This window comes from Argopecten irradians, chromosome 5 (assembly GCF_041381155.1).
Source record: "Argopecten irradians isolate NY chromosome 5, Ai_NY, whole genome shotgun sequence".
In the NCBI taxonomy this organism is placed as follows: Eukaryota; Metazoa; Mollusca; class Bivalvia; order Pectinida; family Pectinidae; genus Argopecten; species Argopecten irradians.
The window spans coordinates 43477244-43495789 of record NC_091138.1 but is presented as its reverse complement, the minus strand read 5'-3'; the positions used below and the strand labels follow the sequence as shown (position 1 = coordinate 43495789).

At 33.7% G+C, this 18546-nt stretch overlaps 1 protein-coding gene across 1 annotated transcript in view; it reads left to right on the top strand.

The window, feature by feature from the left end:
- Positions 1 to 37: 37 nt before the first annotated feature.
- LOC138323960 (RAD50-interacting protein 1-like) overlaps positions 38 to 18546 on the top strand; it is a 30360-nt gene continuing 11851 nt past the window's right edge. Inside the window, exons 1-4 of the mRNA XM_069268917.1 lie at positions 38 to 219; positions 14424 to 14665; positions 16605 to 16778; positions 17256 to 17390. Coding sequence (XP_069125018.1) covers positions 49 to 219; positions 14424 to 14665; positions 16605 to 16778; positions 17256 to 17390 — 722 coding nt within the window. The 5' untranslated portion in view covers positions 38 to 48. The remainder of the gene's footprint in view (positions 220 to 14423; positions 14666 to 16604; positions 16779 to 17255; positions 17391 to 18546) is intronic.

The following is an 18546-nucleotide window of genomic DNA, read 5'->3' as shown; positions in this document are numbered from 1 at the left end:
TGCAAGCTTCGAGCGGACAAAGATCGTCTCGGACATGACGTGGTCTAAATGAGATTTGAGAGCAAGATGGCGGCCTCCAGTACGGCCAAAACTAAACACTTGTCAAAATTTGCTGTAGATTTTTTAAACGAACATTTTTCTGACGATGTCAAGTCACTTACCAACGTTAAAGACATATTTAAGAAGATGAAGGAATCAAAAGACAGTTTAGAGAGCCAGGTTGGTTATGTTTATTTAAAAATGAGATATTTTCAGTCGCGTCTTGTTGTTTTGATTTTGTCAGGTTGGGCACATGTAAATGTATTGCTATTATAGCGATATATAGCTAATATGAATTTAAGGCAAAGCCTCAGAAGAGCGCAGCTACATGTAAAAGATTAAGATTTTAACATCATAACTTTATATTGTCTATATTTTTCTACGAGATAACAATAAAATATTTCACTGACATGCACATACTATCGATAGTTAGAAAGAATTCAAAATAGTTCAATATACTTCAATCCTGTTTTTATCAGATGCAGAGAAAACTGGGAGCGGCTAAATACCCAATACTACCCAATACTACCCAATACCACCCAATACTACCCAATACTACCTGTAAACAGCTAATAAACTACTGTTTTGGGACTTCATATAATCAATACTATTCAATTAAACTATATTTTGCTTGTAAAAATGAATTTTGTGTAAAAATGTGTGTTTTAAAGCCAAATATCGCCCAATACTGGCCAACGAAACGACTAAATACCCAATACTACCCAATACTATATGTAAATCACTAATTAAACATCCTTTTATGACATAATCTATTTATTTATATTAAATCAAAATAAAATTTGTCTTATGAAATGAGTTTTGTGTAAAAATGTGAGTTCTGAGGCCAAATATCGGCCGGAAATTACCCAATACTAGCTAACGAAACGACGAAATACCCAATACTACCCAATACTATATGTAAATAACTTACTAACCACTTTTTTATGACATTTTCTATTTGTCTATGTTAAATTAAAATAAAGTTTGTCTTATAAAATGAGTTTTGTGTAAAAATGTGTCTTTTAAAGCCAAATATCGCCTAATACTGGCCAACGAAACGACTAAATACCCAATACTACCCAATACTACATGTAAATCACTAATTAAACATTCTTTTATGACATAATCTATTTAATTATGTTAAATTAAAATAGAATTTGTCTTATAAAATGAGTTTTGTGTAAAAATGTGAGTTTTAAGGCCTAATATCGGCCAGAAATTACCCAATACTAGCTAACGAAACGACGAAATACCCAATACTACCCAATACTATATGTAAATAACTTACTAACCATTCTTTTATGACATATTTTGTTTATCTATGTTCAATTAATATAAAGTTTGTCTTATAAAATCAGTTTTGTGTAAAAATGTGTCTTTAAAGCCAAATATCGCTCAATACTGGCCAACGAAACGACTAAATACCCAATACTACATGTAAATCACTTATTTACCACGCTTTTGTGACATAATCTATTTATTTATGTTAAATTAAAATAGAGTTTGTCTTATATGACGAGTTTTGTGTAAAAATGTGGGTTTTGAGGCCAAATATCGCCTATAAACACCCATATACCGCCAAACACATCTAAATGCCCAATACTACACAATACTACATAAAAAGCAACTAATTTAGCATTTTATGCAACATTTCTAATTAATTTTGTTTTATGATAAATAAGTTTTACTTTATTACAAATAATGTATCATTAATCCAAATCTAGTTTACATTATTCAAGGATTTAGAAGTGAGAGTCTTACTTATAAATCCTTGACATTATTATTTGAGTTATATATGGCCTAAAAAGTAATTTGTAAATGTAAAATAGATGATTTGCTTTGATATCCTTTACCCATAAATACCTGATATCACGCAACACAATGAGTCTAGATACTACACAATACTACTTACACATTGTTTTGTTAAACTCTCCTAAGTATAACGTACATTATGTAACGATGTTATTTGTCAATAAAATGCGCGTGCTTGTCATCTACTGGGCTAGATTTTGCTGTGGGAGTGGAAAAGGAATGACTTTCCTTGAGAGACAGCAGTCCACAATGTGACGGTTTATTACATTTTTGCTGTGAAATGCAAGGTTTTATTGTGAAAATATACGGTATTTTCCAGCCGGGTAAAATATCAAGTTTTGCATTTATTTGCAATACTTTTTTCATCTTTTATATCTAATTTGGCACCAATAGGCTTCCGTATATTTATATCCTAAAAGTTATCAATTTATATTGTAAAAACGTCATTTTGTACGTTACAGGAATACACATGGTAAAAATATGCTTGGCTAGAAGTAGAAGATGGGATATGCATATCGCTCTATATACATTTTAATTTCCTGTCTTTAAGTCAACGTAAAACTATGAAAAATATTAATAACCACTTGCAATTTCCATTTGCCGTTCCATTATCTATTTTGAGCAATACGGCAAATATTCTATTGCGAAACACAGGGATCATAAAATTAGTTATAGTTTATATCAATATGGACCCGTTTTATTGGTATAGATCGAAAATCGGTAAAGTTTCTATTTTACATAGTATTGAGCACGTAAGAGGTCAGAGAAATCACTATATATTTGGAAATAAACACATAATCACGTGATCACTAGATACCCAAAGTACAATTCCATATTTCAGCCAATGACACAAATGAGGAAGTAAGCATGTTACTTGTTTAACTAGGTTTTTTACTGCAGAAAAATTCACGTGTTTTGCACTTTTTTAGTGAAATTCTCTCGCGGATCGTGGTTTCATTTCCAAAGTTGAGAAACAGATTGAATTTCACAAATATGAATTTGTATCTATCTTGTTACAAGCGTTTGTTATATAAAGGCATCACGAACTTTAATACGGTTTTAATGGCCATGTACAATATTGGTTCAACTTTGGGGAGGGATCCTCCCGGAATGAATTTGAATTTCATACATGTACAGTATAAATAAAGATTAAGATGAATTGATAGTATCATATCCTTATTTATTGAATACAAGGTCAGTATAGAGGCTAATTTAGCAAGTCTGACCATTATGTATGGATATACATGTTGCGATATATTCAGCTACATTTAGGAACCATTGGAGATATTTTCATTAAGTTCTCAGTATGGGCTGTGCATCGAAATGAAGTTTTAAATGCTCATTGTATCCAATACTGTAAACAACTTGTTAACCACTCTTTTATGACATAATCTATCTAATTATGTTAAAATCAAGTATCTTTTACCTTCAATAATGAACTTGTTTTTACAAATGTGTGTTTTAAAGCCAAATTTCGCGCGGAAATAACCAATACACAATGAATTAATGCCCAATACTACATAAAAACAACTAACATGATTAACAATCCTTTTGCCGTTTTTTTTCTTTTGTGTTTTGAATGATGTTTTGGTGTAAATTTATTTCAAAATTTGTAAGTCCTATACTGACTGAGCCAACCCATAAATACCTAATAACTGTTTCAGTTTCATACTCGGAAACAGGCTTTGAAGACTTTCTGACAGACGCAAAATAAGAAAACTTGTTTAGTCTATAAATCGAGAGTAATTTAGCACCATACTACCTCCATGTCACTTCTTCCTCTAAAAGTTCTTTGATACATTCTTCTCTCCATGTGGGAAATGACTTGGATGAAGCGACTAGATCAACACCTTCATTAGCAACTTTTCAAATATGTACATCACGTAATTCTGATGAAAAAATATCCAGCCAATTACGATTTTGGTGACAGATTCTTCAGATTTCTTTATTACTCTCTTACGTGTGTAACAAGAGGTCAAATCAGTGTAATACATTTTGACATGACGGAACACAGTCAACATAGCATTAGTATAATACAATCAACACAACATAAGTATAATACAGAATATAATGGAATTAATTGATCTAATTATTATAAATTAATTTCTCTAATTTCTCAATAAACCTGCTAAGTTGCGAAAGAATACGTACGTTACACAGTGAGATTAGACCTTTCATTTTTGTTAGATTAGGGTTCGTAATGGGTTGGTATTTCATTATAGTTACATATTACATTTACTCCAGTGAGTGTAATAAAAGATTTCTTTTTCATATTAACGGCGGACAAAAGTAATTTGACTAAATATTAACTATCTAAATATCTGGTATAATGCGATTACTAGTCCGCTAAACCTGCCTATATTATTAGGCTTTTTTATTTATTTTTTTTGCCTAATATATAGTCTATATAAAAGTATAAAAGTATCATTTTACACATTTCAGATGCATTGTGCAATTTTAGAAATAGATTACACAGTGTATGAAGATATCTTATAAAGTATATAAAATATCTTATATATATGCAGTGAAATTAAGGATCGACATTGCTCTTTGAATAAATGTCATGTTGGCTTGCCATAAGATTGATTTGTTTAATTTCTTAGCTTCAGAGTCTTTTATCACTGAATATATTTCCTTTCTATAACAAGCGACTATACAGTGTCCTCGCAAGCAACTATACATCGCCAGTTTCAAAACAATGCAAGTGACTATACAATTTTAACTAATCATCCTACAACTTCAAAATTCGATTAAGTAAAAGATATGGTGTCCATTGATATATATTGATATGTGTTTTATATTGTTGGATTCATTTGTAAACCTTAGATGGTGCTTGAAAGAATGAAAGTCATACAGAATACCTTAAAATTGTGCAAAATATTAGGCGGGCGTCTCAATTCTTCGATGATGAACAGCAGATCAACTCTCGAAAAGTGTCTGAAACGTTAATGCTGATTAACCCTCAACATTTCATTAGTCACTGGTAGTTCAAATTGCTATCCATGACGCCATTTATAACTGAAAATTACAAAAAAAAATGTATAGAATAAATGAAATTGGCAAAAATTATCCACTATCCATTGTTGCATTTGTCTTAGCAAGTGATCGAGTACCGCTATACAGACTCGCAACTACGAAATTTAAAAAATACTATATATACACTTCCGTTCATACACTGTGGATTCGTTCATGTCCAATGTTAGAGATCAAGTAACCAATGAGAATTCAGCCTTGTCAATCACTTGATGATTATAATGACTGACACCTGTAATTAGTGTCCGCTAGCCAATGATATGTTTGAAGAGGAGGGGCCTAGAGTCGTGCACCTGTCAATTATACCTGACTGATCAAAGGGGACGTCCACGGACAAATGCCGTAATTTCTCTATACCGTGTATTTTGTAAAAAGATTAATTATAAAGTTTGAATGGATTTCTACGAAATTTTAGTAGAAAAAAATCGCGTTATTGCACAAAACTTTGGCGTTGTTACGCGAAACTTTGGCGTTATTACGCAAAACTATCGCGTTATTACGCAAAATGTACATTATACGTATGATCGTTAGCACACATTTTTGTAGCTATCAGAAAATAATCAACAACTTTCAAACCAAACGGTTATTACATGATCAATGGTGCAAAAACGTGTGCATTTGATGAGGCAAATATTTATTTTATGGTGTTGTACCACCATAATTAATTTACATTGTGTAAATTATGAATGAGGTCGTATACATAATCGGACATCATTTTTTTATATTCTACCTGGGCAATATAACACCATATGCATATTAAACGAATTCGAATCGGTCCCTAATTTTTACATTAGATGCGTAGTTTCTCTGAAAAAATATCAATTGGATTGTTTGAGGTGCTTGAAGGATGGCCATAGGACACTACCCTGGTGAACTCAACGTTTGGACATTGGAGTTAAAAATTACAATATCTATGCGAATATGACGGCACAACACTAATATTAAGATGATATTTTTGAAAAAGGTAAACAAAAACTTAAAAGTCATATTCCTAACAACGGCAACAACCATTTTTTCCAATGATTTTCAAATTTCTTTTGAAGAGTATCGCTTTTATTAAATAAAAACTATATATTTTTGGATACGGTAGTGATATTTTATAACATTTACATGTGCATTTACATTAAACGTTTTATGGAGACACTTTGTTTTATAAATATAGTGGTTAATAATGAGTAAGATTTCATTATTAGTATTAGTCACTAGAATATGTATAATTCTCACTTGCAACCACTGTAGTTTCGAACTTTTTGTCACGGTGAAGGGGAGTTTATAATTTTTTTCCTATTTCTCTTTATCATAATCAAATTCAAGGTTCCACTTTCTTGTACCTGTTGGTGTATCAGCAGGAGAAATCAAACAGTAAAAAAATCTTTAGACCCTTTTTGTTTCTTAAAGAAAATCTTAAATTCAAGTTGTATAGCGGGTAGGGAGAGTATCTCCAAATGCAATTGTACAGTATTCTGTATTGCTATAAGAAATTCTTGACTGCAGACACAAGACCTTGAAACTGGAGAAAATTAGTATTAATTGTTGAGTCATTGAGGGTAACTACACCAGCATTGTATTTTAATGAAAAAAAATCTTATACTGTATTTGTTATTTGGCATTACAGATGCTTCACCGCCGACAGAGCATAAATCATATTCATCATTTGAACAATAATTGGTGTTTAATCATGTATATATATGTCTAATTAACACAAAAAATAATACAAAATAATTTATTTTGCCTTTGGTGCATGGGCAATTAGTACTTCATTCCATATAGGACATAGTGCCACGGAATTTTTTTCGGGATGCAATTAATTATTTCTTATATTTTCAACTTGAAATAAAATTAGAAGCTCAAACTTTTCAATGGCGGTAATGGTGTAAATTAAGTAACTTTTGTAACCGAAGAAAAATACTAAATCGTCTGCTCCTGTTTTTAATAGTGAAAAAATACTATTTGTCAGCGGTGGAGCATCTTTAATAGTATTTCTTGCGAACTTATCAAAAGGGTACAATGATACATGTAAATATGGATTGAAAAGGATGAAATTGGATTCACGTCGTGGATATTGTAACGAAAACGCTTGGCTCAAATTTCTCTAAATCTAACATCCCGCAGAAGGAAAATACAGATTTCGTGGAATTGATAATGATCTATATGCATATTAATATGAAAAAAAAGCTTTGGTATTTCTGATAAAATATTTTTTTTTAATATCATTTTTTCGATTTTATTAGAAAATCAAACGGGTTTCTTGAACACTATTACTGTAACAGTATTCTGTATTGCTATAAGACTTCTCCAGGGTGACATTCTTTGCCATCTTTCATTTCTTGTGACATGTATAGTTTATATTTTGTATTGCAAAGAAGTGTATCTCTAAAGTATTTATTAGAAAAAAAGCATCGTAACTGAAGTTATAATTTGTCAAATTTTGACATGTAGAGTTTTGTTCAGTAATCTATCAAAAGCTAAAAGATTTAGACAATTAACCTGTAAGACAAGCATATACCGGTATGAGGATTTTTAAAATGGTTAATAATACAGATTTAACATATTGAAAACAACTTCGGTTTCTAATATTTTATGTATATTCGATGCAAAACATATTTTGAAGTCCATAAATACTGTAAATATATGTACAAATAAATAAATGAGTACACATAGTTTGTTTAATTGTAGAAAAGCGAACATCATAAATTTTGACCCGACACTTCTTTCTCACATTCTACATTTACTATCATAGAGAGACATGTTTAATTAAATTGAAAAAAATGAATACAATGCAGATCATGGCAGAATTACGAATAATCGATATTGTCCTGAAGAGTGTATGATGATACGTATATCTGGCAAGAGAATTGCTCCCCACCTCACCCCCACCCCCCGCTTAGTTGCGACAGCTAGGTAACCTTTGAAACACCTGTCAAATCACCGAATGTGTCAGCTGAATTAACATCCGGAGAAATGTGTACACATCACCAGATACCAATTACGAGCACACTAATACCCGTTGACCCCAAACTTATATATGACCTTTTCCTATTTAAAGACTACTTTTACTTTTTTTGTTTATATAAATTATATGGATACCTACTCATTGTAATGAACCTTTTAAAGCTAAGAAGAGATATTGGTCTGTAATTAGACACAATGTTGGGGTCATTAGCTTTTTCCATGCGTCAGGATATACACCAGACGAAAGGGAATAATTAAATATAATAGACAGAGGCAATTTATTGATTGATTGTATATGTTGCGTACTTCCGTCGTTAAATAGGCTGTTGTCCACCTGAAATATTGTCATTTTTTATATAGGTTTTAGCATTAACTATATTGAACATTCCTTCCATTTCTTCTTGACTTGGGTAAGTATAGCAGTATTTTGGAATAAATCTATTTCTTAAAAACATCACTGATTCGTGTTTGCATTTAAAAAGATAATGAAATTCGTCGCCAATATCCGATTTACATAAATCACACTTTCTTTCATTACGCAGAATACCAAGTCATCTTCCTGATTCTATCAGTAGGTTAATATTAGCGGTTCTAAATTTACACATAATTTTTCTATCATTTTCATTAAGTTCTAATAAACACTTTTCTATGCAAACTGAACCCAGCTCTGGATAAATTATCTTTAACATATGACAACCATTTAAAAGACATAGACCAGTTTCATGTAAAGTATACATTAATCTATAATGTTACTTGGTAATTTATTTGAAGTTATAAGGTTATGCCAAAAAGTAATCATTCTACATTTTTTTTTTCAATATCAATCGGGTATCTTCCCAGCTCGCCATATACCATAATTTTTTTTTCTACAACATTTGTATTTTCAAATCCCTATACTTCTGATGAGTATAATATATTTTAAGTTGAAGATCAACAGGCAGAGATATAGTCGAATTAGCAAACACTGATTTATTCAGCAGTCCTTTTTCCTTGCTTTAAAAAAGCTACCATTGAAATTAAAAAAAAATATGCCTAGCCTAGATATGTATATCCTTCTAATAGATCTAATTCTGTATTGCATAACGTAAACTGGTGCTGATTTAGCTTTTGGAAATATTACAACTTTTGTTCTAATTTCGTTTTTTCGTTTTATCAACCGCAGTCAGGTATGATTGACAGGTACACGACCCTAGGCCCCTCCCCTTCAAACCTATCATTGGCTAGCGGAGACTAATTACAGGTGTCAGTCATTGAAAATAAATCAAGTGATTGACAAGGCGGAGCTTCTCATTGGTTACTTGATCTTTGGCAAGGTTTCAAGTTTTTTATTTACCAATGCAATACAGCACATAGGTTTAACATATACATAAATACATAGTACAATGATCATTGTTATATTATCAAGATGGCGGAGGATAATTCCGGTATACTTATATGCAAAGTAAATTAAACAAATTGACAAATATATGGGTATGATATATACAACTGCAGATTAATGAGAATTTTCCTTTTTTCTTTTGCCCGGATCGAATATTTCCCCAGAATTTTGCATGAACTAACCTATTTCTAAAATAAATTGCACATGTATGTGAAATGTGTAAAATGAGGCTTTAATTCGAAAAGATATGACTTGAATATGTTCAATACTGAAGATAGAGACATTTTCATTTTCGCCTGTGGGATATTGAAGAAAAAAGGAGAACTGCAGAGCCTGGTAACATTCTTACTTAAAAGAAAGGCTAAAAGTTCTACATTAGTTTTGCAAATACGCCATTACCCTTACTGCAAACACAACGTTTCTTCAAAATTACTTCTACATGCTGGTTACATATAACTATCAGTTTTAAATAATGAACATTTCTAGCGATATTTTGGAACAAACGCGATTTTAGCATTTATTAAATATTATAATTAGAAAGTGGTGTTATAGAGTTATTTATTTTGATGTGTTTGGGGGATACAAAATTTGTTTTCTAGCTGGACTTTTACTTTCATCTAATAAAAATAAAATAATGAAGATTTGATCTCAGCATTTTGATCTAATTTCAGTAGTATTGATTTGTTAATTTGTTTCAGTATTGGGTATTTATAGATGCATTTGGCATAAAAAAAACCCTTAAAATTAGAAATAAGGCCAAATCTTCATTTGACAATATCAATTATCGAAACGTGTTAAATTAGTTGTATTTAAAAGTATTATTGGGTTTTTATATGTTGGTTCAGTCGGTATAGGGTGTTATTTGACATTTAAAAATTGCAATAAAATTACAACAATTAGGCAAAATATCATTCAAAATACGGGGGGGGGGGGGGGGAAATAGACAAAAAGAGTGTTAATAACATTAGTTTATATGTAGTATTGGGCATTTAGTCGTTGTGTATTAGGTAATTTTCGGGCGAGATATTTGGCTTTAAAACTCACATTTTTACACAAAAATCATTTTATGGGACAGACTATATTTTAATTTAACATTCATAAATGGATTATGTCATAAAAGAATGTTTTATTAGTGATTTACATATAGTATTGGGTACAGTATTGGGTATTTAGTCGTTTTGTTAGCTAGTATTGGGTAATTTCCGGTCGATATTTTGCTTCAAAACTCACATTTTCTCACAAACTTCATTTTATAAGACAAATTTTATTTAAATTTAACATAAGTAAATAGATTATGTCATAAACGCGTGGTTAATAAGTTATTTACATGTAGTATTGGGTATTTAGTCGTTTCGTTGGCCAGTATTGAGCGATATTTGGCTTTAAAGACACATTTTTACACAAAACTGATTTTATAAGACAAACTTTATATTAATTGAACATAGATAAACAAAATATGTCATAAAAGAATGGTTAATAAGTTATTTACATATAGTATTGGGTAGTATTGGGTATTTCGTCGTTTCGTTAGCTAGTATTGGGTAATTTCTGGCCGATATTAGGCCTTAAAACTCACATTTTTACACAAAACTCATTTTATAAGACAAATTCTATTTTAATTTAACATAATTAAATAGATTATGTCATAAAAGAATGTTTAATTAGTGATTTACATGTAGTATTGGGTAGTATTGGGTAATTAGTCGTTTCGTTGGCCAGTATTAGGCGATATTTGGCTTTAAAACACACATTTTTACACAAAACTCATTTTATAAGACAAATTTTATTTTAATTTAACATAGACAAAAAGAAAATGTCATAAAAGAATGGTTAGTAAGTTATTTACACATAGTATTGGGTAGTATTGGGTATTTCGACGTTTCGTTAGCTGGTATTGGGTAATTTCCGGCCGATATGTGGCCTCAAAACTCACATTTTTACACAAAACTCATTTTATAAGACAAATTTTATTTTGATTTAATATAAATAAATAGATTATGTCATAAAAGGATGTTTAATTAGTGATTTACATATAGTATTGGGTAGTATTGGGTATTTAGTCGTTTCGTTGGCCAGTATTGGGCGATATTTGGCTTTAACACACTCATTTTTACACAAAACTCATTTTTAAATGCAAAATATAGTTTAATTGAATGGTATTGATTATATAAAGTCCCAAAACAATGGTTTATTAGCTATTTACAGGTAGTATTGGGTAGTATTGGGTAGTATTGGGTAGTATTGGGTGGTATTGGGTAGTATTGGGTAGTGACCTATAGTCATCATGTTTCGTCCGTCGTCGTCCGCCGTCCGCCGTGCGCCGTGCGCCGTGCGCCGTGCGCCGTGCGTTAACTTTTCACATTTTGAACTTCTTCTCAAGTTCTACCAGTGCAATTTGGCTGAAACTTGCATGAAATAATCCTGACATGGTCCCGACAAAGTGTTGTTATTTTTCGGGTCGATCCCAAATCAAAGATGGCCGCCACAGCCGCCATCTTGAAAACACATTTTGAACTTCTTCTCAAGTTCTACTGGTGCGATTTTGCTGAAACTTGCATGAAATGATCCTGACATGGTCCTGACAAAGTGTTGTTATTTTTCGGGTCGATCCGAAATCCAAGATGGCCGCCACAGTCGCCATCTTGAAAACACATTTTGAACTTCTTCTCAAGTTCTACCGGTGCGATTTGGCTGAAACTGGCATGAAATGATCCTGACATGGTCCTGACAAAGTGTTGTTATTTTTCGGGTCGATCCCAAATCCAAGATGGCCGCCATAGCCGCCATCTTGAAAACACATTTTGAACTTCTTCTCAAGTTCTACTGGTGCGATTTGGCTGAAACTTGCATGAAATGATCCTGGCATGGTCCCGACAAAGTGTTGTTATTTTTCGGGTCGATCCGAAATCCAAGATGGCCACCACAGCCGCCATCTTGAAAACACATTTTGAACTTCTTCTGGAGTTCTACTGGTGCAATTTGACTGAAACTTGCATGAAATGATCCTGACATGGTCCTGACAAAATGTTGTTATTTTTCGGCTCGATCCCAAATCCAAGATGGCCGCCACAGCCGCCATCTTTAAAAACACATTTTGAACTTCTTCTCAAGTTCTACCGGTGCGATTTGGCTGAAACTTGCATGAAATGATCCTGACATGGTCCCGACAAAGTGTTGTTATTTTTCGGGTCGATCCGAAATCCAAGATTGCCGCCACAGCCGCCATCTTGAAAACACATTTTGAACTTCTTCTCAAGTTCTACCGGTGCGGTTTGACTGAAACTTGCATGAAATGATCCTGACATGGTCCTGACAAAGTGTTGTTATTTTTTAGGTTGATACAAAACCCAAGATGGCAGCCACAGCCGCCATCTTGAAAACATATTTCGAACTTCTTCTCAAGTTCTACCGGTGCGATTTGGCTGAAACTTGCATGAAATGATCCTGACATGGGCCCGACAAAGTATTGTTACATCTCTGGTTGATCACAAATCGAAGATGGCTACCATGACACTATATCTAATTAATTTCCTATATGTTAAGGCCCTTGTGCCTCTTGTTTGAAATAAAATTTGTTGAAAGAAATTGAAAATGATCCTGACATGGTCCTGACAAAGTGACACCATATATAATTAATTTTACTATTGCCAAGGTAGTCAGATGACCGTTAAGGCCCTTTGGGCCTCTTGTTTGTATTGTTTGTAGTTGTTAGTGTCAGAATTTCATACACATTAAATGATGCAGTATATGCTTTTCAATGCAGATGGGGTAAATTGTACCACCACTTCTACCGGTTATCGGCCTACTTCAACACGGTGAAGATTATGTGGAGTGTTTGTGGGGCATGAAATGTGGGAATTGGAAATTAATATTTGTGTTTTGAGATTGCGAATTTGAATGAGGGTACAGTTTCAGAAGATATAATTTGTGTATGGAGGTGGTTCCTTTCTCTTATTGTTCTTTTCTGGAAGTTGCACCACCTAAGACACAACACAAACATACTGCAGTCTCCCAAAACACGCACCTTGCAATACATACATACTACACACAGCTTGCATGGGAGTCTGTCCTTAGATAACCCTGGCTGTAAATAGTATGTTAATTAATCATACAAACAAACCACCATCCACCTGTCTACTGTAGCAGGTTTAAGTTGTATATAGTGTACATAGTGATACAGTCGCCTTCTAGCTTTACAGTAGGGGGTATTTCCCTATAGCTCAAATGGTAGACCAATAAGTTTGGGGTTGGGGGTTAGAGTCTGACTGTTACACTACTATATATGTAGAGGAATATTTGACTGGGCTGATTGTGGGTTACCAAGCCGGTAGCTCAATCGGTAGAGCACATGGCTAGTGTTTAGGGGTCCCGAATTCGAACCCCAGTCTGGCTGTTATATTTTCTCCTCTCCTGTTACACATTGAATGAGTGAGTTACTGTGACTAGTGTATTTGTACTATGAAATATAATAAATGGTCACTGTGTCAATAAGCTAGTATTCTTCAAATATTTAATATGCTAGGTGTTAATTATTTCCTTGGCGATCTAATCCTATTTGATTCATCTGTGACAGTGAGACTCATATTATATTCTGATATTTAATTGATTGGCAATAAAATCCTATCCAAGCAGAGAACTGAGATTTTCTCTTGGTACTTCATCACTTAAACCTGTAACAGGAGAGGAAAAATGTAGAGGCCATACTGGGGTTCGAATCTGTGACCTCCACACACTAGCCGAATGCTCTGCAGCTGTGCTACCTGGTCACAGATGATCGATCCAGTCCAATCCATAATACAAACCTAATGTAATATCCTTTGTTAAGGACAAATTTAAACCAAACAAACGAAATTATTGTTTTGTATACAGTTATTCAGCATATCTCTGATGCACACATTGTACATACTTTAGATGTCAGGTGATTTGAAAATGATACACTGGTAGTACTTAAAATATATATATACGGTTTAGCTCATCATGCTCAAAGCCTACAAAGGTCAAACAAATTTCGTTGGTCGTTGAAATATATCCCAAGAGATAAAGAACAGCTAGTCCTTTAAATACTATTGGTATACCCAAGTAGGTAAGTAAGGTAGTTTTAAATAATTTCAGGCAAGCAATTTAGGCCACGAAAGATTCTTGTTGAATACAAGTTTTGGTTAGCAATTTTACCAAAGAACTGTCAGGAATCTTTTGATATATTTTTCAGTTGTCTTTAGCCAGCAGTGAAATACCAAGTGAGGTAGACCTAGCCGTAAGTAATGTTGAAACTGCCCAAATAGCTATCCGCCGGCTACAGGGGGAAAAGGAGAGCCTGCACCATGCGGTCAAGGACCAAAGTCACGACCTCAAACCAATGGTTACTGATGTCACGACACTGATAGAACAAGTCCAGCATCTCCATAAATACATCCAATACCTGTCCTTTATCACCAAAGTAGAGTATCTCAGGTAAGTCATCTCATGAAATACATCCAATACCTGTCACTAAAGTAGAACATCTCAGGTAAGTCATCTCCAGAAATACATCCAATACCTGTCACTAAAGTAGAACATCTCAGGTAAGTCATCTCCAGAAATACATCCAATACCTTTCCTTTATAACCAAAGGAGAGTATCTCAGGTAAGTCATCTCCAGAAATACATCCAATACCTTTCCTTTATAACCAAAAGAACATCTCAGGTAAGTCATCTCCAGAAATACATCCAATACCTGTCACTAAAGTAGAACATCTCAGGTAAGTCATCTCCAGAAATACATCCAATACCTTTCCTTTATAACCAAAGGAGAGTATCTCAGGTAAGTCATCTCCAGAAATACATCCAATACCTTTCCTTTATAACCAAAGTAGAACATCTCAGGTAAGTCATCTCCAGAAATACATCCAATACCTGTCACTAAAGTAGAACATCTCAGGTAAGTCATATCCAGAAATACATCCAATACCTTTCCTTTATAACAAAGTAGAACATCTCAGGTAAGTCATCTCCAGATAATACATCCAATACCTGTCACTAAAGTAGAACATCTCAGGTAAGTCATCTCCAGAAATACATCCAATACCTTTCCTTTATAACCAAAGGAGAGTATCTCAGGTGAGTCATCTCCAGAAATACATCCAATACTTTTCCTTTATAACCAAAGTAGAACATCTCAGGAAAGTCATCTCCAGAAATAGTCACTAAAGTAGAACATCTCAGGTAAGTCATCTCCAGAAATACATCCAATATCTGTCACTAAAGTAGAACATCTCATATAAGTCATCTCCAGAAATACATCCAATACCTGTCACTAAAGTAGAACATCTCAGGTAAGTCATCTCCAGAAATACATCCAATACCTGTCACTAAAGTAGAACATCTCAGGTAAGTCATCTCCAGAAATAGTCACTAAAGTAGAACATCTCAGGTAAGTCATCTCCAGAAATACATCCAATACCTGTCACTAAAGTAGAACATCTCAGGTAAGTCATCTCCAGAAATACATCCAATACCTGTCACTAAAGTAGAACATCTCAGGTAAGTCATCTCCAGAAATACATCCAATACCTGTCACTAAAGTAGAACATCTCAGGTAAGTCATCTCCAGAAATACATCCAATACCTGTCACTAAAGTAGAACATCTTAGGTAAGTCATCTCCAGAAATACATCCAATACCTGTCACTAAAGTAGAACATCTTAGGTAAGTCATTTTCAGAAATACATCCAATACCTGTCACTAAAGTAGAACATCTCAGGTAAGTCATCTCCAGAAATACATCCATTACCGGTCACTAAAGTAGAACATCTAAGGTAAGTCATCTCCAGAAATACATCCAATACCTGTCACCAAAGTAGAACATCTTAGGTAAGTCATCTCCAGAAATACATACTAAAGTAGAACATCTCAGGTAAGTCATCTCCAGAAATACCTGTCACTAAAGTAGAACATCTTAGGTAAGTCATCTCCAGAAATACATCCAATACCTGTCACTAAAGTAGAACATCTCAGGTAAGTCATCTCCAGAAATACATCCATTACCTGTCACTAAAGTAGAACATCTAAGGTAAGTCATCTCCAGAAATACATCCAATACCTGTCACTAAAGTAGAATATCTTGGGTAAGAGCATACTTTTATAATATATAATTAACTTTATATAAGATTCTCCTCCCCTTTCATAAAAACTGATAATCTTTAATAATTATTTTTGATGACATGCATGTTTGCAACATTAACTCTTTCTACATTTCTATGGATAGTTATATAAGAAAGAAAATAATTGTATATAATCAAATGAGTTCCTACAATACGCTCTTGATAATAGCTATTAATTTCAACTGAAATGAATGATTCTTTTTCCAAAAGACATACAGTACTATTAAGATTAACATGACATTTTCTTTCAGTTCGGACATACAAACGAGTATACTAACGGATGGATTTGAGACATCTGTAGAGAGTTTTCACGACCTTAAAAATGTTTACACGGATCTGCAGGACAGTGACTGTAAACACCTTGTAAAGTTTACAAGTGATACTATCAACTTCTGGCACAAAATCCTGAAAAACAAATTAGCAAGGTAAAAACATGTTTACTTGACTCATGATAATTAGTTTTAAGTAACACAAACACCTGTTACCTGTATCCCCCATTATTGGTTCTCCTCTCCTTTTCTGGAGAAAGAGTTGAAGTTATATCCCAAGGATTTAACAATGTTTTACAACATGTGATGCCTCTAACAACAGCATTGTATCCCATATTATCCCATATGAACTTGCAAGTCTTTTAAATGTGAATCGTACACAATAATAATGCATTTAAAATGTTAAAAGGCAATTTGCTAAAAAAATTTAAGCATCTTGGGAGCTAATTACGGTTAATATGATAATTAAGTGAAGTTTCTAATACTGTAAATCAACTCTTCTTTGCTTTATTAATTTTAGCAATTTTCGTTTCCAAATAATTTTGCAGTTTTTCTCTATGCACCTTATTTGATAAAGCAAATATCTCCTTAATGAATTGAATTGATAATTTTATGCATATTTTTGATTGACAGCCAATTTGAAGATGTTTTGAAGAGTTTAGGCTGGCCTTTTGTGGGTACATCATTGAAGACACCTCCTTCTCAGAGTCCTGAACTACGCGCCCACATGGAGACACTGTTTTCTCAGCTTTTAATCATACAGCTGCCGTATCCTTTACAGAAACAATCGATTAAGCCTCACCTCTTCCATAACTCCAAATTCTGTAGCATAAACTATGCTTCAAATCCAGATCCTTTAATATCACTACATTTAGTAAGATTTAGTAAGAAGATCTGGCAACATTCAGTTAGAGGTCACATTTTAGTGACCTTTTGAAATAGCCAGTTATTTTGCTGCCACCAAAATCTTGACTGGGAACGAAATAGTTTGAAAAAGCTGTTAGAATTACTTTCATGTATAAGATAGTAATCTTGTCCAAGAGCACAACAAAGCTAAATGTATATGTATACTGGTACAAATTGGCATTCTATTCAAATCGCCTTTCGTCCGTGGTCCGTCGTCCGTCCGTCCGTCCGTCCGTCCGTTAACAATTCTTGTTACCGCTATTTCTCAGAAAGTACTGAAGGGATCTTTCTCACATTTCATATGTAGGTTCCCCTAGGACCCTAGTTGTGCATATTACATTTTGGGACCGATCGGTCAACAAGATGGCCGACAGGCGGCCATCTTGGATTTTGATAGTTAAAGTTTGTTACCGCTATTTCTCAAAAAGTGCTGAAGGGATCTTTCTCAAATTTCATATATAGGTTCCCCTAGGGCCCTAGTTGTGCATATTGCATTTTGGGACCGATCGGTCAACAAGATGGCCGACAGGCGGCCATCTTGGATTTTGATAGTTGAAGTTTGTTACTGCTATTTCTCAAAAAGTGCTGAAGGGATCTTTCTCAAATTTCATATACAGGTTCCCCTATGACTCTTGTTGTGCATATTGCATTTTGGGACTGATCGGTCTACAAGATGGCCGACAGGCGGCCATCTTGGATTTTGATAGTTGAAGTTTGTTACCGCTATTTCTCAAAAAGTGCTGAAGGGATCTTTCTCAAATTTCATATATAGGTTCCCCTAGGACCCTAGTTGTGCATATTGCATTTTGGGACTGATCGGTCTACAAGATGGCCGACAGGTGGCCATCTTGGATTTTGATAGTTGAAGTTTGTTACCGCTATTTTTCAAAAAGTGCAGAAGGGATCTTTCTCAAATTTCATATACAGGTTCCCCTATGACTCTTGTTGTGTATATTGCATTTTGGGACTGATCGGTCATCAAGATGGCCGACAGGCGGCCATCTTGGAGTTTGATACT